Raw genomic sequence first — 13,842 nt, 5'->3', positions numbered from 1 at the left:
TGTTTTTCCGCGAGCACATCTCACTGCAGAGCGCTAGAGCCGGCTCAGTTGACGGTTGTACGCCGCCGCCGACGCCTCCCCCTAGTCACTCATTCCGCCCGCGGGTGTCTGAGGGAGCCCGGCCGGCCCGGCGGGGGAGATGTGCTCCGGCGGCGGCGGATCGGTTTCTCGGGGTTTGACCAGCTGTCCCGGGCTAACCCTGCTCCTCGCTGAAGATGGAGGAAGTAAAAACAGGATTACCCTTAGCTACGGCTCCACCGCCTTAGTTCCCACCACCCGCCGCAGTGCACAAACACACGTTAGGCACAGGACAGAAAGCCCGAGAGAGGACACACTGACAGTAAACACACACAAAGGGTGATGGGAGTGTGGTACTGCATGCGCTGCTGAGGTAAATCTCCGTTTGGCTTTGGCGTGGGGAAGAGCAGCTCTTGTTTTATTTGTCTTCTGGTTCCGAGGTTGTCGAGATAAATGTGTGTGTGTCTGGGTTTGCAAAGGTCGGGGGGCGGGGAGCGTTTTCAAAGTTGAGTGTAATTATCTGGCACCTCGTTTTGCACGGTAATGCGATCAAATGACTTGTTGCTGTTAAGCAGGGAGGAGGAGGAGGATGGTAATGTGGGTGTTTTTCTCCGGGAGCGATGGCTGGTGGGGATGAGTAGGGTCCTGATGTCTGTAAAGGGCGCCCAGGGAACCGGGCTGGCGACGGTGTCCTCTGCCTTCACGTGTCCTCCCCTCCTTGAGATCTGTTTCTGGGATGTTCATCGATTAATCAGTTCTCATCTCTCTAGCTGTCATGGATTTGGACTTGTTTGGCTTTGTTTTAACTTGAATTCCAAGAAAGATCGGGTAGCTTGGCATAGATTGCAGCTGTCCAGAGAGAAGGTAATAGCCAGATCCTGTTGGAATTTAATAAAAACAAACAAACAAACAAAACAAAACAAAACAGGTATGACACATGCAAAAAGGCAGCAGTTAAATCACTTTGACAGGTTCCATCCAGGATGGGCGAAAGAGATGGAATTAAGATTTCTTTCTTTCTCCATTTGCCAAAAACACAGTCTTGGGAAGTTGGCCTAGGACCTAGGTTCCTCGCTGGGTTCTGCCTGACTGTCCCTCCCCTCTAACCCCCCCACCTTTTCTTTCAGTTTTCTTGTCTTAGCTTTTGGTCGATTCTTAAAGAACCGGTGGATCAAGTTTTTTCTCTTCTTGTTAATCGCATTGCTGTGGCACTGACTGACCTCTCTCTCTCTCTTTCTCTCTCTCTCTTTTTTTTCCTCTTTCCTGAAAGTACGTGGTGCCATTCCTGAGTGACTTTTCCTACTAGACCATCCCAAAGGGACGAGGGGGAGGGGAAGGAGGAGGAGGAGGTGGAGGAGGAGGAGGAGGAGGAGGGGGGTGTTCCTTCTCTCTCATTTCTTGGTTTTGTTTATCAGCCGATCTGTTTGCTGGATTTGGGCTCGGAATGACCCACCTGTGAAGTGCTTTTCCTTCCTCCTCGCCTTGAACTCTGCAGGGGGCTTGGCTTGGAGGGGCCAGGGAGGGGAAGAGAGAAGGGGGGAACACAGAAAACTTCTTTCTCTCCCTCTCCGTGTATCTTCAGCCCGACATTGTCACCTCCTCTTGGAGGGGTTAGAAGAAGCTGAGATCTCCCGACAGAGCTGGAAATGGTGATGAATCTTTTTTAATCAAGGGACAATTCCTTTTGTATGTACATTTCGTTTCTCTTTCTCCTTTTCTTTTGCTGGCTTTCCTTCTCTGAGGGTTAATAACCATTTCATTGATGGGGCAGACTTCTTTCGCTTCTCCCTGACGTTTCTTTCTTTTTTAATATGTGTGTGTGTGTTTAAATGTGCACATTTTTAAAGAGATAAACTCATTTGTAAAATAGCTGAAGAAACTGCTCCCCTTTTAAACTTTACGGATGCCTTTCTTTAACGCCTTATGTAATCATAATTTGAAAGAATTTGATAACAGTACAGCAGGTTGAAATTTAAGTGCTATGTAGTGGCTGAGTTGGGAATTTGATCTGATTATTCCATAAAGAAAGAAAAGTTTTGTGTGTTTTTTTTGGGGGGTGGGGGTGGGTAGGGAGGGTGGTGGTGAAGAAGGGGAGGGGAGGGAGAAGGGAAGTGGTTTTGGAGACAAGTGAAGCTGCCTGTTTTCCAGTAAGTAATGGAGAAATTCCAGGAGCCAGGGCTAAATATACTTGGCGATCAATACAGAAATGGCTCATTGTGAATAATTTAGCTGCTGGTGCAGTGAGAGTTTTGAAACTAAAGGCAAAAAGGACCAGGGCCAAAGGGGGGGAAAAATAAGTAAAAAAATCTCCTCAGGACATGTCAATTCTTTAAACTTTGTCTTTCAAAGAATACAGTTAGCTTATCGATCTTTTCATTATGTGAAATCAAAGCCAGGGGGTGTCATCTCATACAACTTTTGTTTCTGAGAATTAAGTTCTTGTTTTGCGTCATGGGTGCATGAGAATAATTCCCCAAACTTTAAAAAAAGCGATTCCCTTCCCAACAGCAAAAAGTTTATGAAATTTTCAAAATCGGACTGTATTAAGTAAGCTTGGCATTTGTATCCAACCCTGGTCTGGCAGGAAAGTAAGGTTACATCGAACAGGTGCTCACCCAGAACTTGGGGTTAGGCTCAAACGCCAATACAAGTTCAGGAGTTGGGTAACGGCTGCAGGAATCTTAGAGACACACTTGGGCACGAAGTTTTTGTTTTGTTTTGTTTTCTTATGTTTGTTTGTCCTCCCCCCCCCCCTTAGAACATGATGAACCAACTTGCAACAATTGTGAATAGAGCTATCTGTATACTAGGGGAGTCCTCAAACTGCAGTGCGATTGTGGGAAGTAGTGAGGGGTAAAGCTGGCACGTTGGAGATGTGGCCCCCTAGTTTTTTGTCGTTTTTTTTCTTCTTTGAACCAAGTAAATTCTGATGAAGAGAGTCATTCCTTTCTTGCTACAGCCCATCTCACAGCACACTTATCTTTCCTATCCTATCTCCAGCAGGAATCAGATCATTTGCAGAAAGAGTTCAGTGACTTGCAAATGAGCACATACAGTACACTGTAGTATGTTTCCTGGGCACAGGTTGCAGCAGCAGCAACATGGGCTAACTGCTTGGAGCTTCAAATAAGTTAAGCATTTCAGGGCAGAACTGAAAGGAATCATTGTGTTAAGGGTCTAATCTTTTGTATTGCAGCACTGCACTTTGACTATGGAAACAGAGGCTATCGATGGCTATATAACGTGTAAGTATTCATTCCCATTAATTTTCTTTATTGCTAATAAAGTTATGCTTCTGTGTTACCTGTACTTGAACTCCTCAATTGTAAGTCTTTATCACGGATTCTATGCTCTCATTTTCTATCTGTTCACAACTTCACCCTTAAAGTGAGTTTGGTAAAATAGCAGCATACAGTGAAATAGAAATAGACTTACTATATTAAAGATAATATGGAAAACAGTAGAGCTTAGCAGATCCACACTTTCCTGGTTGATTACTTTACCTAAGTTTACAATTGGTCAGGTTACATACATGTCTACTAATATGGTGTGTACTAAATATTTATTGCATTGTATAGCCTACGTTATCGGACTCATATTCTGAAAGAGAATTAGCTTCTAAATTCTCAACTTGTTTGGTTAAAAACAAACAAGTTGACATGTTTTTAGCCAACTCTCCTTTCAAACATCCAACTTTCTGATAGCCAGCATTTTAGAAAATGCTCATTATAAATACTGTATGTTCAATGATTAAATTAGGTTTTAAAAGAAATTTAGTTTTTTAAACTAAAGAATACTTTAGAAATCAACTCGTCCCAATTCCTCTTACGTTACAGTTACGATTATTGTGATAGTGAAATTTTGTCTTTTTTTTGTGTGTGTGGGCTGGTTGTTGCTTTTTGTCATTTCATTCATTTACTATATATTTCTAAATTATATTGCCTTACCGTTTCTTTTAAGGAAAAACATATTACATTACAATTTCAAGGCTATTCGTGCCACTGCATGAGACAAAGTTGGTAATTAGATTTTATGTGACAATGAACAGAGACCAAAAGATTTTATTTTGTGAAAGCAGGTGACAATGAGCTTTCACCTGAAAGGGAGCACTCCAATATGGCAATTGACCTCACCTCAAGCACACCCAATGGACAGCATGCCTCACCAAGTCACATGACAAGCAGTAAGTCTTCTTTTTATGTTTTTCCCCCTATTTCTCTAGCAACAGCCTTGAATTTGTTAGGTCTGTGGGGTCCTCTCACATTGTGGTGTAGCTGCTGTTATAGATTTTGCTAAAGAAAGAACAACAGAGATTTATTCCTGTTCATTCCAGTATCATAAAACATGAGTCTGCTTACTAGTCTGAACTATCCCAAGGTGGCATTTGGGAGCTGGTGCTTACCTGTATCAGGTAAGAAATGTTAGGCTTTTCTGGTTATTGTTTTGACTTGTCAGGTTTATGACTAGATTTGTTGTTGTTGTTGGATTTTAAAAAAAGATGGAAACACGTCACTTCCAAAGGACTCTTCACAGTAAAAAAATGAAATAATTTTATATTGTTTTGGTACAAAGCTAATCCATCAGTGGTAGAATTGCAGTGTTGCTTTTTTTTTTTTAACGTGAAAGTTTTTCCTCCAAAGTGTTGGTAGTGAAGTGTAATTGAAAATTTGTAGAAATCATTTACAGCCATTTCTCTAACAAAGAGAGCTTTTTGTTTAGGATTGTCCAGAGAAGAACTGAGAGAATTTGGAAGGATGTTTTGAACTTATAGGCATAGACAGTTTTGGCTACTGTTTTTGATGAAGAGTCATTCATTGATGTAGTAAACACTTTTGTGTAATGAGAGAACAACTTATATGCTATCAGGGACAGAGACAAAACACTTTAAGAATATGGTTTCTTTTCTCTTAAAATGTTTTATCAGTTTAGTTATCGAGTGCAAATGCTCTATTATTCCTACTCAAATATTATTTGAAATCTTGTGTTTCCCTTACAGTTTTGGTATATGTTATATTCTCATATAGAAATGATGTCTAACTTATATTTAACTTTATTTAATTAGACGTTTTCTATTTGGTTGATATGTGAAGGAAAGGCATTTTCTTTCCTTTGTAAAAAAGTGAAGGTTTAATAACTAAAGAAAACTGAATCATTGACTGAATTATGAGCATATCTCTAAGTTAATTCTCATTATCTGAACAGAACAAAATTTCCTTTCCAAGTCCCTCTTTCAGTTCTCAAAACTTAAGGTTACTATAAACCTACTAGCTTTGTAAGTAGTAAAGACTACTGAATTATAAGCAAAAGTATATAGAGTAATATTGAATACATTTTGCAACTCATTAACTTTAAGTAATTCTAGCTATTGAATTTTTTATTAAACTATGTGAACTTACTTATTTAATAGTTTTCTTTCTTTTTATTAATGAGAAACACTCCTAGGAAGATTTCATTCTAGAAGCAGTCATTGAAATTCCTTTATCATGTAGAAAGAAAAATTAATAGGTAGTAAGTGAATGTATATTAAATTATAGTGCTAATGTCTTATAATGGATCTTGTAGCATTAACTTATTTTATTTTTTGCTAGTTGGCTATTGATTTGATAAAAGTTACATTATTAATGTAATGTAGGCAGTACAATTTTTACATTTTAACATTTTTACAATCTTACTAGTTCTTTGGTAGAATAGATTTTTACTTCTCAGATAATCTTTGTATGATTTCCTAAAGGGTAAAGACAGATGCATTTGCAATTTCGGTTAGCCAGCTATTTAACGGTTGGCTTTAGAAGCATTGAATATAGGGATATATATTAATATTAATCATAAGACTTTACTGATATCCTCTAGCCACCACTATAATATCAGCAGGAAAAATGTTTTGTTTTGTTTTGTTTTTTAATTGGTTAATTGCCTCCTTTATTTGTGCATTTGATTCTGGTTTAGCAAGTACTGGCTTCAAAAAGGTAGTTCACCCATTTATTTTAAATATACAGTGCAGACTGCAGGCATGATCCGTTTGAACAAATAAGAGTTGTGCTTTTGACGTTTGGGCTTTTCACACCCATTAACAGTTAAATTATGTTTGGTAAAGAGGTTTTTTGTTGTTGTCTTTTTAACTTACTAGCCCGTGGCAATTTCACGTTAGTATGGTTTTTGGCTAAGCTGCACGTGTTTTCGAGTCCTTTTCCAAAGCGTTGCAGGTTAAATATGTTGGCTCTCACTTCAGAGCTGTCTTGCATCCTTTATGTAGCCTCTATTTACAGTATCTAGGTTACCCACTTAGGTGTTAGATGGAGAAGATACCCATTTTTTCCTTTCTGTTAGATCTAGGGGAATATCAGCATTTGAGATTGCCAAAGCAAAAAGTGGTAGAGAGAGAGGCTCTTGTCTAATTTGAACAAGAGACTTAGAATCTGTCACTCATATTTTTCTATCACTTGAAATAATTTGTGTGTGTGTGTGTGTGTGTGTGTGTGTGTCCTGTCAAATCACTTGTGTCTGAGACCACTGGTTTTCGTGAATGCCTTTACACACATTCTTGTCTTTATTAAGTGAGAAGAACTTAATTGATTTTCTGCATTTTTTAATATCTTCATGTATACTTCCTGAAGGGCTGTTGGTTCCAAAAAACAGAATTGCAATTTTGATTGAAAGTATTAAAGCCAAAAGTAAATGTGGAAATCTTTCAGATAGACAGCCTCCAGGAGCAGACAGGAGAGGACAGGAGTATACGTGTAAGAGGGAAAGTTATTTTAAAACAGTTTAGAAAAAAAAATAAAAGAATTAAAACCTTTGATTTTTAATAAAATAACTTCTATTCTGGCAGTAAAGTATTGATAAGATGTGATAGCCACCTTATTTTGGCTTTAGGAAAGTGGCCAGTTGGACTATAAGGTCGTAGTCGTTTGTTTTGGCTATTTGACGACTACCCTGAGATGAAGAGTATATGTACAACTTGCTGCCAGCTATTGTATAATAAATAATGACAGCAGCTATCATTATTTGACAGGGCTAGAAGAGAGCATCGGCGACTTGGGAGAGAACTAAAAATGTTACCATGCCTGACAGTTTTGGGTTTTAAAATTCAGCAAATAAGATAAGCTTAAAAGGGAAGTCAGAAGTACTAGTTGATCTTAACATTTTATAATGACTGCGTCCTCTGTTTTAGAATGAGTTTTCTTAGAGAACTTTAGACTTTTTCTTCTGGAATAAGGATCACTTTGATAGGAAGATGAGCATTGTTGCCTGAGATCATTAGTGTACATGTCGAGTCTGCTGACAACCCTCAGTGTCAGGGATGACAGTATATGCCTTGATGGCTACTGGAAATACACAGTGTTAAGTTATTTTAAAAATAGCTTCTGGAAGTTAAGAATCTGAGACAGACAACTCAGACAGAACAATATAAAAATAATCCATATTGTATTTCGGCCTCTCAGATGAGTCTTGCTTTGTGATTCCTTCTGTTTCTGGGTTAGCGCATTTCCAATTCTTGCAAAGTCGCTTCAGTATTGGTTTCAAACTGGTCTATACCTGCTGCTGGCTATATTGAAAAAACAGTTTTAAGGTTCAAGAAATTGTAATTAATTATATTTTTCTTATCATCTACTATTATAATGCCAGTGAATAAATTTTATTTGGATTTAGTTAATGGTATGAAATACAGCCTGATACAAACTTTGTTTCTGTGACTTTAAAATCATTACATGAATCAAGTTCACAGTCAATATTATTTATCAGTTTGATGGCCAGATGGCATGTATGGAATTGGAAGAAGTAGTCATTCTAGTAATTCTAGTTTTACTCTGACCAATAATCAGGTTACGGAATCTAGTTTATCCTTTTCAAAGTGCTTCACAATTATTTATTTTTTTTCTTAGTTAGTTTCCATTTTTAGCAGCAGAAGTATATTATGATTTTCACTTTTCGTATGTGGAAATGGAAGCTAAAGAAATCAGTCGGCCTTTTGGGTCCCTTGGCAAAAGGAAGAAGTTATCAGGATTGGGACATAAAACTGTGATATTATCTTGTAGGTTAGTTGGATTACTTAACTGCTATTTCTCTGTAATGTCATTATCTCAGGATGCCCACCATGTCCACTACTGACCCAGGTTTTAGTGACAAAAGCAGTATTACAGAAGTAGAAGAGGGTTATTGTGAGGGTGGAGTAACATCAGATAATCTTGCTCTAGTGCTCTTTTAAAAAGTAACTTATTTGGGGGGCTCACCAGCTTTCCAAGTTGTCTTCTGTAGCTTAGTTTGGCAGTCACTCTTGGTTGGATTTCCAGAGGATACACCCTAATATAACATCAGGTGGACTTAATGTAAAAACTCACTGTTTTGAATTGTGTAGTACTGAAGTTTTTGTTAAAAACGTATCTTAGTTTTTACTTGTTAGGAAAAATTTTTAAAGTTTGATTTTATTTCTTTACACCTCATGAGAGCTAAGTGTTATGGCTATGTACCAAAAGAAAAAAAATGGAAAAGGAACCAAAGGAAGTATATGCAAGGAATTAACAGCAAAAATGCTGTATTTTTTCTTTGTACCTAATTTCTCCCTTCCCCCCATTTTTAGGCTGTTTCAGAGTAAGGATAAAGATCTGTCTTTGAGAAACAAAACAACTTATTATAGGAGCATTGTCCATATTGCCTCTATATTTTTCCAAATCGGTCTTCCCCACTGGAAGAACAGTTTTTTAAAAACGGAACCAGATTAATTAGGATTTATTGGGAGCCTTCCTTCCAGCCCTCGTGTTTTGGGATCTCTGGGTCTAATGCCCTTCTCCCCTAACTTTGAATATTGATATATGTTGACCTTATTCAATAGTAGCGTCACAGTCCTAACATGAGTAAAATATGTTGTTTTCCTTTGCTTTTTCCTTTATATCCGTTTATATCAAATATGCCTATTGATCTGGTAGTCTTTTCCTTTTGTGAATTAATCAATACTGAGAGTATTTCTGCTTTGAAATAGGTAAGGAGTATTTTGGAACTATTTCCCTTATTACAAATGTTTAATGACTACTGGAGTGAGAGAAGGGAAGGGGGCATGATTTCTGAGTGTACCTAGGATGCTCCTAGCATTACGCTGTATGCATCCATACCATTTCACTTCGTTTCCACAACAGCTCTGTGAGATTAATAGTTCCTCTGTTTTATAATACAGAAAACTGAGGCTCAGTAGCAGCAGATTGTAAGAGGCTAAAAATATGGGCTTTGGAGTTATATGGACCTGTGCTAGAATTCTTAGTTTGCCAAAGAGCTTACTGTGTGACCTTAGACATGTTACTTCACATCTCTGAGCTCCAGTTTCCTTATCTGTAGAATGGGGATAAGGCATCCCTACCTCAGTGGGCTTTTGTGAGGTTGGAATAAGTCAATATATTCAAAATGCTTAGCACAGTTTCTGGCTTATCCAATAAATAATCACTGCTGCTATCAGAGCAGTCTCGTTACTTTTTCATTGTCCCATGACTCATAAGGAAAAGAGTGTTGTCAAATCCAGATCTGTTTGAAATTCAGGTTTTTTGTTCTCTCCTTTTTACTACATAGATCTGTGGAACAGAGGCAGGCATTGCTAATAATTTAGGGTAAAAATTGAAGGAAAAAAAACCCCTTATTTTATTTAAAGCATTTATGAAGACTTTGGTTAAGAAAGAAGTAGAGTTTGTCTTTATATTAGAAACTGTTTTTATTGGATTTCAATGTTTCTCAGTTTTATGTTTTGGATTATATGTAAAGAAAAAGCATTATTTACTGTCGGTGCTCCAAAGTCACCAGCAATTAAGAATGGAAAAAGAAAAAGTCCTCTTAATCGAGTAACCTCTCCATATCTAGAGTCAATTCTTTCTTAGAAAGTTTGCATCTAAAATTTCACTTTATTGATGCCTCTGGTAGTACCATACATTCTCAGTTTGATAATACTAATCAAGTGGTAGGCCTGATTGTTGCTAATGGTGCATGTTGGGAGTAATGGTTTAGGTGTTTTAAATTTGAAGTCAGCTTAGCATGTAAAGATCACTTCTATGCATTTGACATGTTGCTGTGTTGTTCTAGTTGACTAATTCAACGAGTACTGATAGGCTGCCTTTTATGTGCCAGGCACTGTAAGGTGAATCCAAAGGTGAATAGTACACCATCCTTGTCCTCCAGGAGCCCACACTCTAGTTTGAAAGATAGTCATCTAAACAGGGCATTATACTGTGGTAAGCCAGTGTCCTATTTATTATGGGGAATGGAGCGGGGAGGGCACTAGTTCTGAAGACTTCCTAGAAGGAGATGCCGCTTGAGCTGAGACTTATTAAATGAATAGGACTTAGGAGAGAAGCAGAAGGCTTTTCAGGGAACTCACCCACAATGGTAGCTGAGAAATAACAGACATGTTCTGGGAAATACAAGCAGGTTGATATGTCTAGGTTTGTAAAGTTGGAGTCTAGGTATCAGAAGCTAGATAACTCTGGAGAATTAATCAGGGCAAGATAATCTTGTATAAGAAGAAACTTGGATTTCATTTTCAAGAAAGCCAAAGCAGATGACTTGCCTTTTGATTGACATGGATCACACTGGCTGCAATGTGGGGGAAAAGATTTGCATGGGGACCGTCTAGAGCAGCGGTTCTCAACCTGTGGGTCGAGACCCCTTTGGGGGATCGAACGACCCTTTCACAGGGGTCGCCTAAGACCATCGGAAAACACATATATAATTACATATTGTTTTTGTGATTAATCACTATGCTTTAATTATATTCAATTTGTAACAATGAAATTGGGGGTCACCACAACATGAACTGTATTAAAGGGTCGCGGCATTAGGAAGGTTGAGAACCACTGGTCTAGAGGCAGGGCTTCTTTAGCAGGCTGTGGTAGTGATTGAGTGAGAAGTCATGAGAGCTAGTGGTAATGGGGATAATAAGAAAGAGAAGGATTTGGGAAGTACATAATAGCATAAAGTGGACTGGACTTGGATAGTAGGATAAAGGAGAGGAGGAAGTTCATGACCTCTAAAGTATTAGATAGATAGTGATAGGTCCATCAGGGGAGATAGGAAATATTGGAGCAGGTTTCCAGGAAAATATTTAGTTGAGTTTAATTCTGGATACAGAGAGTTTGAAGTACCTGTAGAATTTGGGAGAGGATAGCAATCAGGCAGGTGGATAGATTAGACTCAAGTGTGAATTTTCCTAGTTAGAGAAACCTAATATGTATCTTGTGGCTTGGTTTCTTTCTCTCCTGTATTACTTTAACAATAGTTTAGTATTTCCTAAAAATTCTATCCTAAGTAATTCTTAGCATTTGATCAGTGACCTTACTTCCCTCACTGCCCCATTAAATCAAAATTCTATATTGAAATGTATGAGCACAGGTTTTAATGAACTCTCTTTGCTTAATGGAGTCCTTTTATGCTGGTCTCAGAAGTTGGATTAGTTGATGTGATTGACTTAATAATTTTTAAACAAAATATGCCAGCCCTTCTTAAAATTTTATGATATATTAAATATCATACCTTTTATGGTTATACATTTTAAAAAATCATAAGGCTAATATATGGCACATACTTCAATACCTCTACTGTAATGAATTCTCTTTATTCTGTGACCTTATTCTTTATAAATAAGTACATAATTTCAAATGTATAAGGAATGATTTGTTAACTAAATACAAAGCGATCTACCATATTAGTTGTCAAGGAATTTAATAATTTTATCCAGAGCTTTGTTGAAAACTTTGAGATAAATATACATACATGATATATATTTGAAAATGGTTTGCTATATACTTAATTAAAAGAAAACTTATGATACTGTGCCCTCCTGGGATAAAATTGTCTAGAGGGAAAAGTGTAATATAAAAAAACAACATTGTGCCCTGACCGGTTTGGCTCAGTGGATAGAGCATCGGCCTGCAGACTGAAAGGTCCCAGGTTCGATTCCAGTCAAGGTCATGTACCTTGGTTGCAGGCACATCCCCAGTGGGGGTTGTGCAGGAGGCAGCTGATCAATGTTTCTCTCTCATCGATGTTTCTAGTTCTCTATCCCTCTCCCTTCCTCTCTGTAAAAAAATAAATAAAATATATATTTTTTAAAAACATTGTAACTAACATGCTTATATGCCTCAAAAATATCTATTATAGAACTTCATCTTAAAAATGTAAGCTTTGATTACCTGCGACACCATGGTATTCCAAATGAATGTTAATGATGGAAATACTTCATCTGAGATTTCCTGTATGTGGAGATTCAGAAATCTCTAGAGAGGTATTTTTCATCTTTCAAACATTGATCCGGCCAACATTTATTAAGCACTTACTTTGTGTGATGCACTGCTGATGCTGGGGCACAAGAAATATGTAAGTGTGTTTGGTAGAAAAGGACATTATCTTTCAGGGTTCAAATGAATTCATTTTTTATTTGAGATGTTTTTAAAGATTTCTTTGGAGATATGTATTTGAGATAACCCTTTTGCATTTAGAAGCAAGTAAGTGTGATGTGCTCATCATGATTCATATCCATTATAGATGAATGAGTTCCTTTTTGCCTTTCACCATCAAGAGTTCTTAAAAAATGAATAAATTTGAAAATACACAATGAAACAGACAAAAATACAACCAGCTTTTAAGATAGGTTCCCACAGGATAACATTTCCCTAAGAACGTCTTTGTAATGCAAGATTTGGTGCTCAGTTGTGCAAGTTCCTCAACTTGATTGGCAGCACATTTAGAGTAGACCCCTATCTCAGGGTTGGCTTGCATTAAACAATTCTATAAAATTGATCTTTAAAATCAGAATGCCAATTTATGTCTATATTTTGACTACAAATAAACAACAAACAAAACACCCCAACCAATTAACCCCAACCAATCACTCCAGTTGGCTTGACCAGATCAGTTTGTTATTGCGAACCCATCTATATTGGTAATCAGTGAAGGTTATTTGGTAGCAAGAAATCAGTACAAAGGAAGTTAGTTATATAATTCAAATGTTCAATGGCATCCAACTGAAAGAGCCTAATATGTTCAGCATCACATTAGATGTACCTTACCATTTGGATCAAGTCCTTTGTCCCATTCCTTCTTCCCTGGGTGGACATGGATTTAGATCCCCTAGAGAAGCTCAGACAAAATACTTCTTTTTTTTTTCTAGGCTTCCTTGGCTAAATCCTCTAGTTCAGTCTTTAACTTATATTACTATATGTAATCAGGTTACAACAAATTCTTGCAGGCCTTGGATCTATTCATTTTCTTTAATGTAATTTTATACTTATTAAATGTTGATTTCATAGCTTAACTTTCTGAAAGCAATCTTATAACACATATGAAACCAATCTTATAACACCTATAAAGAATATTACCATAGCGTCAGACTTCCATTCACAGAAATGTTGATGGGTGATGTGGTTTAAGAGGTATTAATATCTATTATAGATGAAGGTGGAAAATAGCACTGCCACCTGAGAAAGACACTTGAAGTTGGCTGGGGATTCCGAAGAGTTAGTTTATAGGTCAGCCGGAGCAAACGTCTCACCAGTTTCATGAAATCATTGAAGTAGTCTGACTACAACAAAGAGATTTTATAGAAAATTATAGTGTTTTAGGTTAGCAAATAGGGAAGGCTATCTTGATGACTGAGTGTGAACTTAAGAATATTTTTCAACGCATACAGCTTTATTTTTGGCCACACATTGATTACAAAGAAGTTCATTGGAGATTTCGCAGAGGTGTGCCTTTGGGGAAAATGTTCATGTCTCATTTCTCACTTCATCCCCAGTATACAATGTCATATTGGTGCATTGTAGAAACCCAGTCATTATTTATTGAATTAAGAAA

General features: G+C 37.5%; 1 protein-coding gene across 13 annotated transcripts in view; it reads left to right on the top strand.

The window, feature by feature from the left end:
• Window positions 1-151: 151 nt before the first annotated feature.
• IKZF2 (IKAROS family zinc finger 2) overlaps window positions 152-13,842 on the top strand; it is a 145,276-nt gene continuing 131,585 nt past the window's right edge. For 3 of the 13 annotated variants that reach the window (XM_023760970.1, XM_006082483.3, XM_006082481.3), the window contains exons 1-3: window positions 1,416-1,667; window positions 3,215-3,263; window positions 4,097-4,201. In XM_023760970.1, the coding sequence (XP_023616738.1) occupies window positions 1,665-1,667; window positions 3,215-3,263; window positions 4,097-4,201 (157 nt within the window). In that variant the 5' untranslated portion in view covers window positions 1,416-1,664. Of the gene's footprint in view, window positions 392-788; window positions 883-1,413; window positions 1,705-3,214; window positions 3,264-3,978; window positions 4,202-13,842 lie in introns of those variants that run through there. The other 10 variants (XM_023760963.1, XM_006082478.3, XM_023760931.1 and 7 more) reach the window with 9 other exon arrangements.

The sequence above is a fragment of the Myotis lucifugus genome, unplaced genomic scaffold (assembly GCF_000147115.1).
Source record: "Myotis lucifugus unplaced genomic scaffold, Myoluc2.0 scaffold_3, whole genome shotgun sequence".
NCBI lineage: Eukaryota > Metazoa > Chordata > Mammalia > Chiroptera > Vespertilionidae > Myotis > Myotis lucifugus.
Note: the sequence above shows the minus strand (reverse complement) of the source record. Positions and strands in the feature narration are given on the sequence as shown.